General features: G+C 33.0%; 4 protein-coding genes across 8 annotated transcripts; 1 reads left to right on the top strand and 3 right to left on the bottom strand.

Annotated features, from left to right (window-relative positions):
• Window positions 1–1,124: 1,124 nt before the first annotated feature.
• LOC140805093 (uncharacterized) lies at window positions 1,125–1,812 on the bottom strand. The gene is made up of 3 exons (XM_073161279.1): window positions 1,706–1,812; window positions 1,560–1,628; window positions 1,125–1,373 (listed from the first exon to the last, which is right to left on the bottom strand). Exons 1-3 carry the CDS (start codon window positions 1,760–1,762, stop codon window positions 1,299–1,301), a joined length of 201 nt encoding a protein of 66 aa, XP_073017380.1. The 5' UTR covers window positions 1,763–1,812; the 3' UTR covers window positions 1,125–1,298.
• A 1,392-nt stretch (window positions 1,813–3,204) lies between these two features.
• LOC140806215 (S-adenosylmethionine decarboxylase proenzyme-like) lies at window positions 3,205–5,560 on the bottom strand. Of its 3 annotated transcripts, none has more exons than XM_073162736.1 (4): window positions 5,415–5,560; window positions 5,226–5,293; window positions 4,720–4,876; window positions 3,205–4,611 (listed from the first exon to the last, which is right to left on the bottom strand). In XM_073162736.1, exon 4 carries the CDS (start codon window positions 4,445–4,447, stop codon window positions 3,368–3,370), a length of 1,080 nt encoding a protein of 359 aa, XP_073018837.1. In that variant the 5' UTR covers window positions 4,448–4,611; window positions 4,720–4,876; window positions 5,226–5,293; window positions 5,415–5,560; the 3' UTR covers window positions 3,205–3,367. The 3 variants fall into 3 exon arrangements, with proteins under 3 accessions (XP_073018837.1, XP_073018838.1, XP_073018839.1); XM_073162737.1 differs by having other exon boundaries at window positions 5,433–5,560; XM_073162738.1 differs by having other exon boundaries at window positions 5,454–5,544.
• An 8,288-nt stretch (window positions 5,561–13,848) lies between these two features.
• Window positions 13,849–14,995, bottom strand: LOC140805644 (uncharacterized). The gene is made up of 4 exons (XM_073161903.1): window positions 14,857–14,995; window positions 14,567–14,809; window positions 14,172–14,433; window positions 13,849–14,060 (listed from the first exon to the last, which is right to left on the bottom strand). Exons 1-4 carry the CDS (start codon window positions 14,993–14,995, stop codon window positions 14,021–14,023), a joined length of 684 nt encoding a protein of 227 aa, XP_073018004.1. The 3' UTR covers window positions 13,849–14,020.
• A 1,148-nt stretch (window positions 14,996–16,143) lies between these two features.
• LOC140806214 (uncharacterized) lies at window positions 16,144–19,422 on the top strand. 3 transcript variants are annotated; one of them, XM_073162733.1, is made up of 6 exons: window positions 16,144–16,357; window positions 16,565–16,898; window positions 17,505–17,650; window positions 17,908–18,184; window positions 18,332–18,604; window positions 18,699–19,422. In XM_073162733.1, exons 2-6 carry the CDS (start codon window positions 16,590–16,592, stop codon window positions 19,173–19,175), a joined length of 1,482 nt encoding a protein of 493 aa, XP_073018834.1. In that variant the 5' UTR covers window positions 16,144–16,357; window positions 16,565–16,589; the 3' UTR covers window positions 19,176–19,422. The 3 variants fall into 3 exon arrangements, with proteins under 3 accessions (XP_073018834.1, XP_073018836.1, XP_073018835.1); XM_073162735.1 differs by having other exon boundaries at window positions 16,147–16,357; window positions 16,588–16,898; XM_073162734.1 differs by having other exon boundaries at window positions 16,147–16,357; window positions 16,581–16,898.
• The last annotated feature ends 1,747 nt before the right edge of the window (window positions 19,423–21,169 follow it).

The following is a 21,169-nucleotide window of genomic DNA, read 5'->3' as shown; positions in this document are numbered from 1 at the left end:
AAGCGCTCTGAAATTATCCTAATAGGTCAAATATTTAAGTCGGCCAGTTGCCCAACATATGTAAGTCTTCTTAGCACACACTTAAGTAAAAGATGACATCATTAAGAATCAATTTGTACTTTTTACATTTGGAAATACTTGTAAACTTAGATATAATGTACTATTCGGTGTTTTTTTAAGTAAGTAAGCTAAAATAAGAGTTTCAGTTAGACAGTGATAAAGCTTAATTGAATCGAGTAGTTGTATTTTCCAAAGTCTTCTACTAAATATCTTTTCCACGCGGAAAAAGGATTGACATAGAAGTTGCTCAAATATCCGAACATCCAAAAACATTTTTGTGTTATTTACATTTCAGTCAGTCTACTCTTGATAACCCAATTGTTTTTCTTAATTAGTCATTTTAAAGTGTTCAATCTGTCAGTCTAGCTTCTTTCCGTACATAAATTATCGCACATAATCAGACATTTACTTGACGAAAATTACAAAATTCAAAGTTGTTACCTCCAACGAATTTCAAACAAATTAGTATGATTGTTTATTCAACACATCATTCTAAACAATCACTCTATCTTAACAACTTGTAAGAAGTCTTCTAAATAATTGATTGCCAAATTAGCTTTCTTGGCCTAACGGCTCTCATGTTGAACCATGAAACAATTAATCTTAGGTCATTTCATATTAATCAGAATTTTTTTTTTAAAAAAAATTCTAATTTCTAATAAAGCACATATTAATTATGCGACCTTAAAATTTACCTTCCGGATATGAAATATCACCAGTACAAGCCACAATTATCGGCTCGTTAATTAATTATTTACCTTAATTATAAAATTTTGGTTTGCCTATACTTGTCAGAATATTATAATTTTTTTTTTAGAGTTTTGTTGAGTTACGTGTGGTTAGTGTCATTAATCATAATTTTTAGAAAACTGAAATTGTACACGTTTATTGTTTTGTTATAAATATGTGCGAAATAAATTAGGAAATTAGGCTAAATGATCATCTAAATTTTCTAGCTAGTGGAATATATTGTTACAATTGAGTCTCGAAACTCGCCTTGATCCATCGACATGCACAACTTAATTTTTCACCATAAATTGGAAAAAAATAATATATTGAAGAACTTGAGGGAAGATTAATATTTATTTAAAATAAATAGAAAACATGCACACAATGTTCTCAAAACTCCAACCACAAAGCAACTCAAAATGGCCAAAATAAAACTCCAACTTTAAATCCCAATGGAACATGAAAAAAAAAAAAAATAACTAAAAACATGAAATCAGACCATGCAGCCGTCACTTGTTCATGCCAGTGGCATTCTTGACAGATTCAGCCGCACCTTGCGCCTTAGCCTTCATCTGCTGTCCAGCCTAAACGTCCACGAAATCGTCATGTTATCGACACAGTATCAGGACCCATATTAGCATATATATATATATATATACTTGAAAGTAAAAAATGAAGTATGAAAACTCTTGGTATGTTTCCGCTGTCTAAATATCATGAATAGTTCATGGTGCGTCTAACGTAAGTGGTGAGCATCGTGGAAAGATTACCTCCTGCATTGATTCCTTAGCCGATTGTGCAGCGTTACTAGCCTTGTCCGTCATCTGGCTACATTTTTCCTGCAGTGAGAGAGAAATCTTTAATGCGAATTGGATTTTTGACGCTTCATTTTACTTAAAGAGAGCAAAGTAAACACCTGTGCTTGGCCCTTGGCTTGGCCGGCTTGGTAGCTCATGTTCTGTGAATTATCCATTTTCTAATTAGTTAGATCGATGAGGTTGTAGACTTGTGGCAGCTGGTATTTATAGCATTTTGGGGCATGCTCGATGTTCGCCAAGTGTGTTGTACATAGAATCAATATAGGGATTTTTTGTTACTAATTGTATATATGATCGATTCAAAGGGCAATATACTAGGAAATATCGTTTGTTGAAAATATCTTCTCATGCACGTTTGTCTCTGGTTCAACAAAATTAGTGAAATACTATTCGAACCACATCACTTGGCGTCTCGACACCACTCATTTTACTTTGTGATTAGTTACTCAAATTTATACGGACTACCCAGATCCTGTTATATCGGGTAATATCTTTTTTTTTTTTTGGGTCCAAAACTTGATATAGATAAACTTGATTCTATCCCATAATTATGCTTCGTCTGTTGTTTTACGTACGTAGACGACAGACAAGTTTGTTGATAGATTTTTTAACTTAAGTACAGAAGGTACGTTGAATATCTCAGGATCGAATTTATCTTATGACATAAGCGTAAAACTCTTCTTCAGCCAGTATGATTATGATTTTTCTATCGGTATATATAGATAAAGTCATGTGGGGAAGATGTATATAATAACATATAGATAAAATTGCAGATCATACAAATTAGTATGTTTCGAGGTTTTAATCATGTAATTTGTTAATATTTTTCTCACACAAACTTATTTTTTTGTAATCCATTTTTCTCAGCCATTAAATCTATTAAAATTGATATTTGACATTGATAAATTCTGAGATTTGTATAACGAAAATAAAACATATACTATACATATTAAAATCTATAAAAATAAAATAAAATAACAAGTGCTTTTTTCCTCACTTTAAAATATTAAGTGACATTTTACTTTATTTGTTATCTTTGTTTTTGTTTAAATTTATTTTAAAGTGTATAATATATACTTAATCTTGTTAGAAGAGTTACAAATTAGTGTCAAATAAATAATATTTAATAAAATTCGTGACTTTTGACTCAAAAAACCCCCCCAAAAAATCCAATAAACATTGACGAATTATATTTACTAAAACGACATGTGAACTTACAATCATAAAATTACAATTTTTATTAATATATATAAATATGAAAATTATGGTTGTGACAGCGGTCACCATCCATTCTGCTTTGGCTTCCACGACGACAGTGGGCTGGAATCTTATTCTAATTCTTACGCATCAAACCACCGTGAAAAAGGCCAAGACAGGTGCCAATTTCTTGGGCGTACAAATTAGCCATTGGAAATCTTTTCATGGCGCCGAATGGAATGTTCAAATCTCTAAAAAAGCCAATTCATTTTTGGCGTGAAACATGAAACACAGTGTAGCACAATTGAACTCAACCTCGAAACATAATAGCAGTCTTAAATCAGGGATGCATGCTTGAACAGAAACACCAGATTAACATGTATTTTTTATCCAACGGTAGTGAAAAGTTACAACACACAAGCGATATATTTATTCATACCACAACGTTCAAACTCAAAATCCAACGCAGAAAATGCTCGACAATCAAGAAACATACAGTAAACTGTTCGACATTTATGGAAATATAAAAACGGTGAAAAACCAAATCTAGTACGAAGCATAAATTATTTCTTAACTTCCTCATCCTCATTCTCACTCCAACATGATTGCAGAATGGACCTGGGTGATCCGCAGCTCCTTGAGCTAGTGAAGCTGCAGTACATTATGGATCCTCCATTGCCAAGTGCTTCACAGTTTCGTTCTCCACAGCCATATCCCTTCATACATAGAGTAAACTCAGAATCAAGGTCCTTCCGAGCAACAGCTGAATGCAGAGCAACAGAGAATTTTGCTGGCTGGAAGCAAGCCAACACTCTCTCCAGTAGTAGAGACAAATCTTCTCGATTAAAATCGTAGCCCACTGCTTCAAAACTTGCATAACTGAAGCCATCTTCTGGTGTGATGTGAATTGTAGAGATTGCACCGCCTTCTATTGCATTCATCGAGTAACCACAGGGATCAAAATCGAAATCACATATATCAGAATGCGGAAGGATTTTTCTGATTCCAGACACTTCAGTCATAACAGATGCAGAGCTTGATTGGTTCTTGAAAAACACAGAAGCCTTCTTTCGGTCCAAATTCGTCATGCACATCTCTAGGGTGTAAACAGGGCTCAAACCACTAGTCCCACTGGCACAAGCAGAGTAAACGTGCCATTTCTCAAGGTCATCAGAATCACCCATCACATAGGCCTTACTACTCAGACCAAGTTTGCTAAAATGGTTATCGAGAACAGCAACTTCTTCAGAAAAGTTGCGGTGCGGAAATGGCTGCGCGCCAGGGAAAATGAAACTTCCACGAGTGTATCTCACGGAACTCACAGCAAGACCAAGTATACCAGCCAGCTTAAGGATAGGTGGGATGGAAAGCAGCAGTTTGGTAGTCCCACAAGTTTTCAATATAATTTTGTAAGGGTACACAAAGAGGCTTGATTCTGATAGAACATAGGAGTCTACTTCATCATTCTTTAGTGAAGACACAATGGTGCATTGAGCTGGTTCCAAAATTTCATCCAGTTGGAATTTGGACAGAGATCGAAGGCCACGGCCTCCAGGATCAGCAAATATTCCAGGCTCAGAAAAAGTAATCTCGAGCCTCTTCTCATAACCTTCGAACCCAATTGCAGAGATTGGTACATCCATTTGGACTAGAGAGAAAAGAGTGGTGCTTCCAAGCAGGAATAACGAGAATGAGGAGGAAGAAGAGAAATGAGATAGCAAAGAGTTAAGACACTATTCTTTTGTTAAAAAGGTGGTGGTTAGGAAAATTTGGCTAGTCTCAGGAGTCAGGATGGCTTCCGAGCGCACTGTAACAAAGAAAGCCGAGTTAATATTCATGTTTAAACAGTGATTTTATTAGCATTCAGAATCCATTAAATGAAACAAAATCAGATCTTTCAAAAGGTGAAACTCACGTTGGAGTATGCAGCAGATCTGAATTTCTTGATTCCACCGTTTGGGCGTACGTCTTCGATGCTGTAACCGAGGGGAGCTTCGTAGAATAAGGATTTACTATTACTAGACTTCTTCTTACCACCCTTCGACTCCATTAAAACATTCAATCCTTCTTGGCTGTACAATAGAACGAGAATCAGAACCACATAAATCAATACAAAACTGAAGCACGAAACGTGAACCAAAAAAGTATTAATTCAACAGAATTCAAAAGTTCACGATTTTATATGCATCCGATAGAAGATAAGATCTGGAAGATTAAACGTTGTAAACAAAATCAAGGGACACTTGGGCACCAGAGAAAACAAAAATTATGTAAGCCAACAAGTGGATTCCACTGCAACAACCCATGAATAGGACATTGATTTCAGAAAAAACCAAAATTTCTATTAAATCAACAGGTTTATCATAATTCACCGATGAAATTAAGAAACGAACAAGAAGGAAACGAGATGCAACAACTAACCAGAAACGATATACGCGACAATGGCCGAAGAGAACCTATTTTCTTCCCGTAATACTCCAATATCAAATCTGTGAATTAAAAACCAAATAACACCTCATTAACACATCATGCACATCACAAACCACAAACAAATAAAAATCTAAGAACAAATAACGAGTTTTTTTTTTCAAAAAAAAATATAACACTTACAAATCGAAACCGAAAAACCTGAAACGATCAAAAACCAACCCTAAAATCGAGAACCCGTGGTCGTGAAAAGCATTAAATTAAAAATCGGAGAGGAATCTGAATTCGGAAAACTGGGATGAAGCGAATCAATGGGGGAATGGGAAGTGATACGCTAGAGGTCTGCTTAAATAGGGAAGCGAAAGAAACGGGATGTGTGTAACTACAATATTGCCCTCCGCTCCATGGGGCCACTGATTTTTCATTTACTAATTTACCCTTTTGTTTTGTTGTGCGGGGATTAATTAAGAAAATAGATTAATAAAGATTCGCTGGCTAGTGTGATTCTTTTCTTAAGGAGAATTTCCTGCTCCTTACATAATTTTTTTTTAAAAGTAATTTATTTTTTCCTTCTTTTTTATTGAAAAATTGGAGAAGAATCAAAGTCAAAGCATGTTTTTCGTGGGAGACATCATATCACATTTAGGAGCTATTTTTGCGACGATTTTATAAATTTTTATTTATTAAATGGATAAACTGTGTTCATTTATAATAATAAATAATATTTTTGTTATAAAAATAATAATTTTTTATGGATAAAATTGAAATGAGACCGTCTCACAAAAGTTTTCATTATCACATTATCTATTCTTTTATCAATTTTTTACAAGACAAAAACTTGTGTGAAACGGTCTCACGGGTCGTATTTTGTGAGACGGATCTCTTATTTGGGTCATCCATGAAAAATTATTACTTTTTTGCTAAAAGTATTACCTTTAATTGTGGATATCAGTAGAGTTAACCGATCTCACAGATAAAAAGATTCATAGAGATCTGCTCATACTTAAAATAACACTCTTTTAATATTAATACGATTTGATCAATTAATATGATAGATCAACCTATTTTTTTAAAAAATATTAAAAACATATGTTATTGCTAGACTGACCGCATTTGAAGGCACTATTTTGGGGTGATTTATCGTTTTAGAGAAAGCAATAACTGGCAAAATTCAAATTTATAAAATAGTACAAAAATCCAAAACCATGGTTTGATTATTCTCTCGATATGGATTCAATCATCGCACAACTTCTTAATTAATAAAACATGTGATCGTAACTCTAATATCATTACAACTTAAGCAACACGTTTCCGTTGACATTAACATAATTGTAAAACAAATATTAAATTTTTATTTAATAACATAATCATTAACTTAAAAACAAATCGTTGAATAAATAATTTAGCCAGTTAGTCATTTTAAACATAGAGTGGGTCTCATATCAGACTTAATATGTGAGATGGATGAACTCTAATATTCACAATAAAAAGTAATATTTTTTCATGGATAACCCAAATAAGATATATGTCTCACAAATACGACCCGTAAGACCGTCTTAAATAAGTTTTTGTCTTAAACGTAAATAATCGCTTAATTATAGGACCACAATAAAATGTCTTGGTAAACCATAAATTTCGTACCCATTTCGTATACTCCCATCACACAGCTCTCCCCTATAATTTTTATTTTCGTTTTTTTTTTTGGCAAGAAACCAAATGTAATAAGACCATCTTTGATTTTGGGGACAAATGTTCACATTCGATCGCGTCCACATTACTATCCAACTGGTCCGAACTTTCTCCATCGTCAAAATCGAATTTTGATTAAAATAATAATAATATAAAAGTAATAAAATAAAAATTGGACTGAAGATCGACACGTATCTTGGGAAATCTCCTCGCATAAATTTGAGTGTTCATCCAGAAATTTAATTCTCTCGATGGAGGCATATGTTAGGGTGTAGGTTTCATGTGAGACAGTCTCACGAATCTTAATCTGTGAAACAGGGTCAACTCTACTCATATTCACAATAAAGAGTAATACTCTTAGCATAAAAAGTAATATTTTTTGATGAATGATCCAAATAAGAGATCCGTCTCACAAATACGATCCGTGAGATCGTCTCACATGAAGATTTTGTCAATGTTAGATACTTAGTTAACCTAATATGTATTTCGTGTGTACCCATCTCATTTCATCTTTATTAATATTAATAAGACAGTCTTAAAAACAATCGTCGATAGTAAAATATAAATGAAATTTGAAAAAAAAAATGTATATATAAGGAGAAAATATTACCTTGTTTTCTAAGCTTTCCAATTCCTCTTTACAGACTATTTTAGATAAATACATAATTATCTTCAGAGACGTAGCCAAGAAATAAATGGAGACTGGCTGTATAGCGACGGCTCTTCCAAAGACCGTCGCCGATCTAAATCGGCGACAGTTTTTACGTAACCGTCGCTATGTAGCGACGGTTAATAATAAACCGTCGTAATAAACAATCGTCGATAGTAAAATATAAATGAAATTTGAAAAAAAAATGTATATATAAGGAGAAAATATTACCTTGTTTTCTAAGCTTTCCAATTCTTCTTTACAGACTATTTTAGATAAATACATAATTATCTTCAGGGACGTAGCCAGGAAATAAATGGAGACTGGGCTGAATAGCGACGGCTCTTCCAAAGACCGTCGCCGATCTAAATCGGCGACGGTTTTTACGTAACCGTCGCTATGTAGCGACGATTAATAATAAACCGTCGTAATTTTAGCGACGGATTTATTAAACCCGTCGTTAATCCATCCGTTTTTTTAGTGTGGGCTATGGGCTAGAATTTTCAATAATTCTAAAAATTTAGCGACTCCCACCATATTTTTTAATAGGCCCAAAAATCTAGCCTGAGCTGGAGCCCACCTCAGCCTTTGAGGTGGCTCCGTCCCTGATTATCTTGAATATATTAATCAGTTCTTTCTTGTCCAATCATCTGAAAGACGGGTGGATTATAGAGCTAGACAGGTGATAATAAAACGTATCTTTTGATATTATCTCGCTGATTCTCTTATTCAGATACAACGATTCTGCCTTTCTTTTTAAAGTAGATGGATCAATAACATTAATCAGACGTACGGATATTGAAATTGTTGATGATTGCGTGTTAAAGCAAGAAAGACCACTTCTCCCGAACCAATTAGAGGAAGATTGAAGGTCGAGACATTGTTGGTCAACCAACTAATGTGACCTATGAGGTACAACAATTATTAGAAAACAATCGAGCTAGAGCGGTTGCGACATAACTTTTACTTTGAATAGTCTCGAATGTGACTCCGTTGACTTAGTATCATAAGAAGTCGGAAAAGTGAGTGTCTCCGTTTTCGAAAGAGCTGCGGCCGTGAGATATATCGGCAGCAATCATCGAAAGGTCCTAAAACCGAGAATTTTGAATTATTAGACATAAAATTAATCTCTTTTAGTATCAAATAGAGAACAATATCTTCCTTTGGGTTCACTCGTACGTAATAGTTCTTGTGATTAAAATAGCTTAGGAAAGATCCAAAATTTTGATTGAAGATAGATTTGAATAGATAAATCTAGTGACATTATTATTTTAATATAATAAAAAAAGTACAAATTTACTAAGTACATACACATTCTAAAATCTTCGTAGTATCAGTATTTTTCTTATATATATTTGGATCCACATATTTGAGTCGTGAATTTAAATCATCCACGTCAATTATTAATGAGTGGATCTCATGTGAGACCGTCTCACGGATCTTAATATGTGAGACGGGTCAACCCTATCCATATTCACAATAAAAAGTAATACTCTTAGCATAAAAAGTAATACTTTTTCATGGATGACCCAAATAAGAGATCCGTCTCACAAATACGATTCGTGAAACCGTCTCACACAAGTTTTTATCATTATTAATAGCATTTGCAATACAACTGTAAAATCATTTTCCCAATTAAATTGTTTCATTAAAGTATAAAAAAAGATAGTGGAATATATTCCATGTTTACAAGGATTCATAATTTATTTTCTCGATCGATTTTGCATGCATGCATGCATGGCCGCCGCGTGTCCCGTTTATTAACCACCACACCTCTTAAACTTGACATTTTCTCCTATATTTTATTTTACTATAATAACCCTCCAATTGACGAAAGCCATCTGAAATTCAGTTTGCAATTCCTGTTTTACCCCCAAAAGAACGTGATTCCATTTTTCTTTTTATAAAACTAATCCCACACCGTAGGGATTAAATTACACGCTTCCTCGAAATTTTTTCTACTTACAAAATTCTCCACATTTTGTGTATTATTATTACGAGTAGGTTTTTTTGAGACAGTTTCAAGAATATTTATCTGTGAAACAGATGAACCTTATCGATATTCACAGTAAAAAGTAATACTTTTAGGCCTTAGCATAAAAAGTAATATTTTTTCATGGATTATCTAAATAAGAGATATGTCTCACAAAATACGACTCGTGAGACCGTGTCACACAAGTTTTTGTCTATTATTATTATTATTATTATTATTATTATACACAATGGGGGTTTATAATATATACATGTGTTTCACCATTCTAACCTAAATATTTTTTGGCAAAAACTTGTGTGAGACGGTCTCACGGGTAGTATTTGTGAGACGGGTCTCTTATTTGGGTCATCCATGAAAAAATATTACTTTTTATCCTAAAAGTATTACTTTTTATTGTGAATATGAGTAGGGTTGACCCGTCTCACGGATTATGACCCGTGAGACGGTCTCACACGAGACTCACTCATATTTTTTTATCAGACGTGTGTGAAAGAGATTACGAAATAAGATTGATTGACTTGGATTCACGTTGAAGTAAAAGATTTCAAATTCGATTAGTTTGTTTGAGTAAATTAATTTGAATGGATTTCAAATCTCATAAATTATTTTTTGAATAATTATGATAAATATTCATATCCATATAAAGTTATTTTAAATCATTTCAAATAATCTGTCACTTGATATATTTGGAAAAATATTGATTAAGTCCTATTAATAAATGATATTATTTCTTTTTATTTTGAGAATAAAGTATCTATCCTATTCATATATTATATCTATACTATAGATCATGAGAATTAAAGTAACGCTTTCGGTGTCTTCGAGTCACATTTTTAAATGCCAAAAATATCTCTATCGAATTATAAAAAAATTATCAATTTTTATCTCATGAATTTTTTTATAAAATATATTTTATTAAATTTGTAACTTTCCAATAATTTTATCAGGATCGAAGAACATGTTGCTACATGTACGGAGGTGGTCTTGAGACTGATCAACTCTAACGATTTTCACAATGAAAAGTAATATTCTTAGCATAAAAAATATATGTATGAGTGTGTCTCATGTGAGACCGTCTCGCGGATTATAATCTGTGAGACGTGTCAACCCTACCTATATTCACAATAAAAAGTAATACTCTTAGCATAAAAGTAATATTTTTTCATAGATGACCCAAGTAAGATATCTGTCTCACAAATACGATCCGTGAGACCGTCTCACAAGTTTTTGTCTATAATTAGTGTTTTTTTCAATTGGATCACGATAATTTTATTAAAAAATATTTGCGAATCTAAAGTTTAATCAGCGTTGGGTGAGTGTGCAATTAATATAATATTGTGGAATTGAAACGAAAGATCGGGGGATAAGATTGCAATCGGTGGAACAATCATCATGAGCTGGTTCCCATGAAACTAAAATTTGGCAACAAACGAAATTATCAAAACACGACAAAAATATATTACGTGCAATAAATTTTTAAAATTTGTATATTATTAATTAATTAATTAATTAATTGATTGATTAAATATATTTTCTTCCTGATAATGGGGTGCTTCGCCAACCTGGCGCCAAGTCACCCTCGCTTCTTTTTTTAAAAATAAATAAATTTATGTTGTTTTCATGGGATTTAAATTTTATTTTTCTTACTTTTTAAAAATCCCAAATTTTTGCAGTTCAAAAAAAAAAATCCCAATTTTTGTGATTTGATTATGGTATTTTGGAAAAAAATAGTTCGGTATTGTAAATAGGATGGATTGATGATATGTATTTAATGAGATAAAGTTGGATCAATATTTTCGTTATTTGAAATGAGTTGATTTTTTATAAGACGGTTTCACGGATTTTTACGACGATATGAATCAACCAGGTCATGTTGAAAATCTGACTCACATAATCGATTCATATTCTGAATTTTGTGTTTAAAAAATTGACATAAAGTCTCTTATAATTGAGGAAAATGTGCATGTTTTTTAAGCATACTATTTCATTCAGAAATTAAAATAAATCAACGGAAGGTTTATAAGAACCTTGACAGAACCAAAACGTCACTCAAAATTTCGATTTGTCGGTTTTAATCATGTATCGATCTAATTCTTATGACAAAAACTTGTGTGAGACGGTCTCATGTGTCGTATTTTGTGATATGAATATCTTACTTGTGTTATCCATGAAAAAATATTACTTTTTATTGTGAATATTGGTAGGGTTATCCGTCTCACAGATAAATATTCGTGAGACCGTCTTACAAGAGACTTACTCAATTTTTTATTTATGATATAGAAGCAAGTTTAGATAATTCACTCATTAATTCGTTTTCCATAATCATGTATCGATTTAATTCTTATTTATGATACAGAGTCGAGTTAGATAATGTATTACTAAACAAAACCCATTGACGAAAGCCCAATGGGAAAATAGGATAGATGTTGCCAAGCCCAATAAAAGCAGTGCCTGTCCCAGTCCATTTAAGAAGGGGTAAATATTTATTTGGAGTAAATTATTGCATCGAATTATTTAATAAGATTTTATTTCATAACTTTTATTTTATTATGATTCTATTGATATTCACGGGAATAATTATTTTTTAGAAAATTTAAGAAATATAAAGTTTAACTAAAAATTACGCTGTGAGAAATAGGTAAAATCAAATTAAATATATTGATTACATTAGGGAGTGTAGAAATTTATTATAATTTATAGTTTGAGCATAAAACAGAAAATAATATGATTATATTTATTTGTTTATTTGAGATTAAAAATGAATAATTCGAAGCAAAATCAAGCTAGGCAAAAACTTGTTTGAGACTGTACACGAGTCGTATTTAATGAGACAAATCTCTTATTTGAGTCATTCATGAACAAATATTACTTTTTATGCTAAGAGTGTTACTTTTTATTGTTAATATCAGTAAGATTGATCTGTTTCACAGATAAAAATTCATGAAACTGTCTCACAAAAAACCTACTAATCAAATAGATCTTTCATCAATGGAAAACAACTTGGATGTCTTCTTCGCCCCAAGTGGAAATGATTGGCTTGGATAAAGACACTATGACACACACACACCATCCTTTACGTGTATTTCTCCAAGATTCTTGGGTGCACTAGGACAAAATAATTCCACTAAACAATGTAGTGGACAAATTAATTTTTAATTTTATACGGTTTGGGGTTTGAAAAATTGTACATTTTGTTCTATAGTAGGTTTTTATTTTAGTTTTTGATTCTATAATAGTTTAAATTAATTTTAGTTAAATAGATTAGTTATTTCATTTACTTTTAGCGATGTGACACAAAATATTACTGAATTTTACAACTATAAGCATCGACACGACGTGGATATAGTTGATGTGTAAGTCACGTGAACAAGCCAATCTACTTGGCCAAAACTTCTTTAAATATAAGAGTTATCTGAGTTCGAAATGAATTCCATATGAATTGAATTTATCTAGCGTAGACAAAGAAAACGATTATATATGGATCACAAAAACTTTTATGAGACTGTTTAATGAGTCAATTTTGTTAGACGAATCTCTTTCTTGACTCGACCGTGGAAAACTTAATGCTTTTCATTCCAAATATAGATCAAGTCGATCCATATCACATATATAATTACGTGAGATTGTCTCACAAGAAATTTACGACAACTAGGGGTGAGCAAGATTTCAGTTAAACCGAATTAACCGACCGAACAGAGCTAATTCGGAAATTCGGTTCGGTTATTTCGGAAATTCGATTTTCAAATTTAAAAATATCGGTTATATCGGTTCGGTTCGGTTATGATTTTCAAAATTTTGAAATCGGTTAACCGAATTAACCGATATAATAAATACTATTATTTAATAAATTTGTATTATTTAGCCATTTTTATATATATTTTAATTTTTAATTTTAAAATCGATATAATATGTATTAATTGTGTTCAAACAAAACTTGTACATTTGTTATGTGTGTGATTTTATATTTTTATGCATTTGTGTAGATTGTAGTATTAAAGAAAAATTATATATATAATTAAAGTCAAATCACAATTTTTTTTAGAAAAACTAATCGGTTAATTCGGGATAACCGATTTTAATTAGGTTCGGTTTTAATCGGTTATGAAAAATAATTCGGTCGGTTCGGTTATGGAAAAATATTTCGGTTCGGTTCGGTTCGGTTATAGCTAATTCGGTTCGATTAGTAACCGAACCGACTGAATGCTCACCTCTAACGACAACCATGTACCGAATTATATATATAAATATAAGTTATCGAAATGATCATTTTGCTATGCACACGGTAAAGGCAACTAAAAAGAACAATGTCAATAAACATGACATTATCCCAGAAAGATAAAAAAAAATTCTTATTTTTTCTTTTTCTTATGTACATCAAATTTTCATTAACCCTTTTGTGTTTCAATCCCAAATCTACGTACAAATGCAACAATCAGATTCTTGGATTGTTTCAAAAAGTCAAGAAAATCTAGGAGTTAATCTCCGAAACAATTCCTTCCTGCAAAGAAAAAAAGAAACGCCGAACATTAGATTCAATCTGATTCAAGAATCTTGCTATATTTTTGGAATCTAATTCGAATGAAGTAGTGTGATCAAAGTTTGATTATACCTCATAAGTTGATTGTCAAGACATGAAGTAGATAATAAAGCTCTGTTTTCCTCAGCTCTTCTTAACAGATAGGGCATAATCTGCTCTATAGGCCCAAAGGGCAAATACTTGCTCACTCTAAAACCTGCATTTCTCAAACCAAAAGAAAGGGTATCTGCCATTCCATAGAGTTGGCCAAATTGCAGATTTTGACTGTCTTTTTCCAGTCCAAGATCGATCGCCTTAGAAGCCGCAAATTTTCCTACATTCCAAGAACCGCATTACACACCATCGCCGAGAAAATTCAAAATGTTCTGTAAAATGCCTACCTGGATTGAAAATCTTCTTGTATAAATATTCTGATTCTTGGATAACAAAATCTAACTAATCTCCGATTCAAGAAAGTTAATTAGAACTTACAGAAGAATCAGATTGCGATTTAGCAGATCCAGCAGTTTGAATAAATTGCTCCAAATTCCGATCACAATCCTCGTTATCGATTGCGTGTTCCAAACCATAATCCAACATAGCTCTAAGTCCAGAATCCCAAAGCTTCTTCACAGTTCCGCCAACCTCCTTCAAACCTTTCCCCGCGCAGAAATGATCGAAGATTTGGTCAGCTTCGAGGTCGAAACCGTCGAGAAAATCTTGCTGGAATCATCGATGTTGATGGGTCCGTCGCATGGGTTGGTGTGGGTGATCATGCCTTGTTTAGAGGCGGAGGTCTCCGGATTAAGGTTGAACGCAGGGACGGCGGAGATGGAGGACGGCGCGGTGGAGATGAGGCGGCGGAAGGAGGAGGGGAGCTTGTTGAGAAGCATTGGGTGGACGCTACGGGTGGCCATGATCAAAGAACACTAGTGGTTAAGGCCTAAGGGAGTTCTTTGCAGATATTAAGGTTAATTGGTTATTTATAGAAAATTTAGAACATTGGCGTTATTACTTTTGCGTAAATTAAGTATGAAGTCCCTAAGAATATTCTCACTTATATATATACTCTAAATTTTTTAATTATATTTTTTTATAACAAATATATTAAAAATTGATTTTAAAACTATTAAAATATATAAATAAGATATTTACTTTAAAAACTCTAAATTTTTTAATTATATTTTTTTTATTACAAATATATTAAAATTTGATTTTAAAACTATTAAAATATGATTATGTATAACACAATTACCGGATAAAAAGATAATGAGATGATAATGCACCGTCAGCACTTACACTTCAGAATGGGCACTGTCTTAGTCTTATCCATCCAGATTTAAATCACCTTCTAATACAATAAAAATATTTACTTGACTTTTATATATTTATTTTGAATGAAATTAGGAGTTTGTTATACTTGATTTTGAATTCGAAATCTTGTTTCAAATTTGACAAAAATCAGCATTTTTTTATGACGACAATGTACAAATTTTTTAATGAATCTCATTGTTGATTTAAAAATAATTTAGAAATAGTTATGCTTGTACACTATGACCCCAAAATAACTTAGAAATAGTTGATAGTATTAAGAATAGATAGCACGAATCTTTATCTGTGAGATGAGTCAACTCTACCGATATTCACAATAAAAAGTAATATTCTTAACAAAAAAATTAATATTTTTTCATGGATGACCCAAATAAGATATCTATGTCACAAAATACGACCCGTAAAACTGTCTCACACAAGTTTTTGTCTACTAATAAATGTTTAAGTAACAAAATTACATCATATCATTCTTGTAAAATTTATATATGAAAATAAAATAATACCTATTAATGTTCTTTAAAGTTTTTTTTATTTATTTCTAACAATAATATTCTTAACTTAATTTAGCATTTATTTGAGTAGTTATTATTGACTATTGAGTTTGAAATTTTAATTAGAAAATCAAATATTTTTATAAAATTGATATATAGAAAATAATTAAATTCCTACCCAATTGTTTGTTTTTTTTAACAATATTAAAGTCCATCTAAAATGATTTTTTCCATTATAAAAAAGGATTTTTCCTATTAGTGATCGACGGTGAAGATGGAGTTTCTTCACTCCAAACTCTAAAGCCTACGTAAATCTTTCTGCTTCACCGGCGGTTGCCGAAAACCTACTCGCCGCCGCGATCGAATCCTTGGAGAAGCTCTTCAAATATCTGCATAATACTCGGATTACATATTAACAATCCAGCCATTCGAAGAACGAAATTCGGAAGTTTTTGGGTAATATGTTTACCTTTGCTTCTTTATTAGTTAAATTCTTCTCCTGCATGTCAGGTGCAGTGTTCATATAATATGATCTTCGAGGAAGAAATTAATTTAAATTTGCTGAAACAGCCTATCAGGAGACCTTTCCTGTTTCGTTTATCCATGGATAAGTGAATGTATTTGTTGTTAAATTCTCTCACCAGTTGCTTGTATCAATTTCAGGCTCTTAGTATCATAGTACGTAGGAATGGTTAACTCAGGGGAGCCAAAGAGAAGAGTGGCTTTTGTCCTAATTGATGGACTGGGAGATGTATCACTTCCAAGTTTAGGCTACAGGACTCCTCTGCAAGCAGCTCACGTACCTAACTTGGATGCCATAGCTTCGGCTGGAATAAATGGCTTAATGGATCCTGTTGAAGTTGGGTTGGCTTGTGGAAGTGATACCGCACATCTTTCTATATTGGGTTATGATCCTCGTGTTTATTATCGAGGGCGAGGTGCATTTGAGTCTATGGGTGCTGGACTGGCAATGTCTCCCGGTGATATTGCATTTAAAGTAGGTGTTTGCTCTTTGATCATCATCCTGTTGTGCTCTTTTTCAGTTTCTTATGATTAGCATTCACTATTTCTTGGACTTTATCATGGCAATGATTAGTTCCTGTGTGCTGCCTAAATGTTTGGGACGATGTTTATGTGAAGATCGAACGAGGTGATTTTGCGAATTTATCAGTTCTCTTACTAATCTGGCTTCAGTATATCTCCAGGTTTCAATGGCAGAATTTTGTTTTGTGGTTCAGTTCTTAGCATGTTCAAGAGACCATAATTATCCCATCAGTAGTCATAAAGGAATTCATCTAAGCTAGTAATTAATATTCTCTCTTGAAAAAGAGGATTGGGTTTAGAATAAGATGCTTATTTTTCCATTCTTAATCAGTTTCATTTTCTAGTATACTGCAAAATCTTGGATGCATCATACTCCGGATAATCAGCTATTCGAGCATGAATGTCCCTGATTTTTTTCTACTTTGTATGCGTTTCTTTAATGGAAAATACTTATACTGACTGTATTGTAAAATTTTGTTCGCACGGTAGATTTTCTTGATACTTCTGCACAACTTTGATTATAGTTGTTGGGCTCAGTGATGACTTTTATTTTACTCAGTCAAACTTCGCTACCTTGGATGGGAAAACAGGAGTAGTTACTAGCCGGAGGGCAGATAGGCATTTTGAAGAAGAAGGACCCATTCTTTCTGCAGCATTGGATGGAATGAAGCTGCCCTCTTTTCCTCAGTATGAAGTTAGAGTCAGGTGCTTGTTTTTCCAGTTTCCATACATTTTCTACACTATGTTATACATAGGAACAGTGCATGTTTTTCTTGTGTTTTAAGCCTGCAATCCAAAGTAACTGGTGACTTAAATGAATGATTATGGGTTTAATAATCTATGGTGTTCACATATGTTGTCGTAACTTCAAAGCACCCATTTTTTACATAGATTTCAGGTTGTGTCTGCTATCTTGCGAAGTTAAACTGATAAAATATATGATGATTAAATGTATGCTTAAGGTATGCAACAGAGCATAGATGTGGGGTGGTTGTAAAAGGGCCAAAATTAAGTGGAAACATATCAGGAACGGATCCATTGAAGGATAACCGCCTACTTTTAAAAGCTCAACCACTTGATGATTCTGATGAAGCAAAAAACACAGCTGCGGTTGTTAATGAGTTATCCCAGGAAATATCTCGCATTTTGGTTGCCCACCCTCTGAACGCCAAAAGGGCTGCTGAAGGAAAGAATATTGCAAATGTCGTTCTTTTACGAGGTTGTGGTATTCGAATAGAGGTAATCTTTTTTGCGACTTAAGTAATCTTACTTCCTCTCTCCTGAAAAATATAATATCATATAGTATTTAAATTGTTTGCCAGAATTCATTTAATTTATCTATTGAGATGCCAAGAAACTATATGTTTTCACGATTATGTATTTCAGGTTCCTTCATTCGAAAAGATACATGGTTTATGGCCATGCATGGTTGCTCCGACTAAAATTATTGCTGGGTTGGGTTTATCCCTTGGTATCGATATTCTGGAAGCTCCTGGAGCCACTGGTGACTACAGAACCCTGTTAACTTCCAAGGCAACTGCCATAGCCAATGCCCTCTCAGCTCCTCTGCAGTTATGCCCCAATGTTTTTGTGCCTGGTGAAGAAGAGCATGAACCTGGTCGATCTAATGGTTATGATTTTGGATTTCTTCACATTAAGGTGTTGATCTGCAAATCTTTTATATTCATGTATATATATCTATTCAGGGTTTTAAATTTTTGCTGTAATGCAGCTTTAAATTATGTAATTGCAGGCGATAGACGATGCAGGTCATGATAAAGCGAGCATTTTCAAAGTCAAAGGATTGGAAGCTGTTGATAGAGCTATAGGCCAGCTAGCTAAGCTCCTTTGGCAAGCAGAGTCAAGTGGGGCATTCCAATACTACATTTGCGTCACCGGCGACCACTCTACGCCAGTTGAATATGGCGACCACAGCTTTGAATCAGTCCCTTTCACATTGTGTCGTTTGAAAGACTTTGTTGGTGCTGCGGGTGGGGAATCACATGTCATGGAAACTTCTCTCGACCCATTTCCACTTCCAATCGTAGCATCTGGTGAAAATATTGTAGATGAATATCAAAGTCGAGAAAAGAAACAAGGCAAACAATATCCAGCTTTCAACGGTGATACAGTGCTTGAATTCGACGAGTTGGCTGCAGCTAGAGGATGTCTCGGGAGATTTCCTGGTAGTGAATTGATGGGGATTATTAAAGCATTTATCAAGCTCTAACAGAAGCTACAACTATTAGTCAACCCGTTATTTGTAATCCATTTTGAGTAATAAAATGACAAGACTTTCTTTGCTTACCGACTGACAAAGGAAGCTATAACAAGCCAGCAATAAATTATATGCTTGTTCCCATGAACTTTGTGGACTGAGCTTGTGCTTCCTAGCTATTTTGGTTCAGTAAATTAAAAAACATATTACACTATTTAAATTTCTCTTGTTACGCAAGTTAAAATGGAGTAACTACTAATATTTGATCCTTCCAAATGATGATCGGATTAAAAAAAAAACAAAAACAGAAGCATTCAAAAGAATATTAAGAGCTCACAAAAGTTATCATGTCATATTTCAAAAACTAATCATTAAATAATAATATTGAACTTATGTTATGATTATGGTGCCATCAAACTGAAACAATATTAATATTTCATTCAAATAACAGAGAACAAGAAGAGTATTAAGAATGCATGATTTATCTAATGGTAATAGTAGAGTTAATTAATAGTAATATATATGGGATATTATAATTACCATTAATGGTTCTACAAACATGGAAAGAACATTGCTGGGGCATTTTTCGCTGAGGAAGAAACAATTTACTAGAACCTTTCTTCCGGTTCAAAATTCTGCGTTGAAGCCGAATCTACCAAGGCAATCGAAATTCCTAAGCAGTGGTACAATCTAACATCAGATCTACCAATAAAACCACCTCCTTATCTGCATCCAAAGACTTTCGAACCGGTGAAATCCGAGGACTGGCTGCCTTTATTCCCAGATGAATTAATAAAACAAGAGGCCACAAATGACCGGTTTATAGACATCCGAGAAGAAGTTTTAGATGTGTATAGGCTTTGGCGTCCAACTCCTTTGATCAAGTTAATTGGTCATACACTTTGCCCGACTGTGATGTATTATGCTCCACTCGTTGAGGAAAATTCTTACGCTTGTTAAGTTGAATGCAGAGCCAAGAGATTGGAAAAACTACTCAACTCTACTTTTGGCAAAAACTCTACAATACAAGTTTCTTATCATCCTAGAATAAAAACGTATACAAAATATTTATTATTAGTGGCCATTCCACATTGACCTAACGTGATATCATGTTGTAAAACTCGCCAATTTCAAATCAACTGTATTATTTATATAATCAAATTTTTTTAATAGATTATGGAAGATTGTATTTAGTAATTATCTGGATTATATAAGTGATATGAGATAATTTCATATTTGACTATAATCTATCTAAGAAGAATTCAAAATTTAAAGCTCAAATTTAAACATAAAAGGATCTTGATCTTCATCTATCCACAACCAAAATTCAAAATAATTCAAATAGCAATCTATCATGAATTCGAAATTTGAATGAAGGACAAAGTTCAAGTTCACTTCAAGCACTACATGCACTCTTATAATAGGGCAACACCCCACATTTGAAATCACACCATTCTCAAGCAAGAAATATTGAAAAATTCGAGAGCCACCTTGTGCAAGGGTTTGGAATTTTGATCCAAGTATTGCTGCAGTCATCGATGTGTTGTCCACCATTGAAAAATTATTTCATCGCTTTATTACTCAGAATCTATTCTCCATCATTCATAATAAGCTATCATATGTTTTGAATAACATATAAAATATTCAGTCAAATCTAACGGTTAGTTTTTCATATATAGTCTCCACAAGAAAACTATTCAGATTCTATGCGAGAACAATATACATATTGTTTTGCGTCCATAAACTGGTTCGTCTTCTAAACTCGATCTTCACAGTTCATAATTTATATGAGTTGTTTATAAACGTACTATCCAAGTTTAAGCTCGATCCAACGATTCAATAAGTCATAAATAATTCCGAATACAACTGATTTTTCGATCGAAATACGGCCAAGTTTTCGAAGTTCCGTTTACGTGATTCTTATGTGGTTTCAAATTATTCATTCAATACCAATGTAAGTTGGTTTTATATATAATTTGGCTCACTTGTTCTTTTAAGTAAGCCAT

This window comes from Primulina eburnea, chromosome 11 (genome assembly GCF_022965805.1).
Source record: "Primulina eburnea isolate SZY01 chromosome 11, ASM2296580v1, whole genome shotgun sequence".
Lineage (NCBI taxonomy): Eukaryota > Viridiplantae > Streptophyta > Magnoliopsida > Lamiales > Gesneriaceae > Primulina > Primulina eburnea.
This window is presented reverse-complemented; position numbering and strand designations above follow the sequence as displayed.

What these genes read in the sequence shown, in the direction of transcription:
- LOC140806214 (XM_073162733.1), top strand. Translation starts at nt 16,590, where the DNA reads ATGGTTAACTCAGGGGAGCCAAAGAGAAGAGTGGCTTTTGTCCTAATT. An exon ending in CAGTATGAAGTTAGAGTCAG is followed by an intron (nt 17,651 to 17,907) that starts GTGCTTGTTTTT and finishes TGTATGCTTAAG; the next exon opens with GTATGCAACAGAGCATAGAT. An exon ending in TTGGATTTCTTCACATTAAG is followed by an intron (nt 18,605 to 18,698) that starts GTGTTGATCTGC and finishes ATGTAATTGCAG; the next exon opens with GCGATAGACGATGCAGGTCA.
- LOC140806215 (XM_073162736.1), bottom strand. Translation starts at nt 4,447, where the DNA reads ATGGATGTACCAATCTCTGCAATTGGGTTCGAAGGTTATGAGAAGAGG.
- LOC140805093 (XM_073161279.1), bottom strand. Translation starts at nt 1,762, where the DNA reads ATGGATAATTCACAGAACATGAGCTACCAAGCCGGCCAAGCCAAGGGC. An exon ending in AAGCCAAGGGCCAAGCACAG is followed by an intron (nt 1,629 to 1,705) that starts GTGTTTACTTTG and finishes CTCTCACTGCAG; the next exon opens with GAAAAATGTAGCCAGATGAC. An exon ending in CTAAGGAATCAATGCAGGAG is followed by an intron (nt 1,374 to 1,559) that starts GTAATCTTTCCA and finishes GTGGACGTTTAG; the next exon opens with GCTGGACAGCAGATGAAGGC.
- LOC140805644 (XM_073161903.1), bottom strand. Translation starts at nt 14,995, where the DNA reads ATGGCCACCCGTAGCGTCCACCCAATGCTTCTCAACAAGCTCCCCTCC. An exon ending in GACCTCCGCCTCTAAACAAG is followed by an intron (nt 14,810 to 14,856) that starts GCATGATCACCC and finishes ATCAACATCGAT; the next exon opens with GATTCCAGCAAGATTTTCTC. An exon ending in GCAATCTGATTCTTCTGTAA is followed by an intron (nt 14,434 to 14,566) that starts GTTCTAATTAAC and finishes GCGATGGTGTGT; the next exon opens with AATGCGGTTCTTGGAATGTA.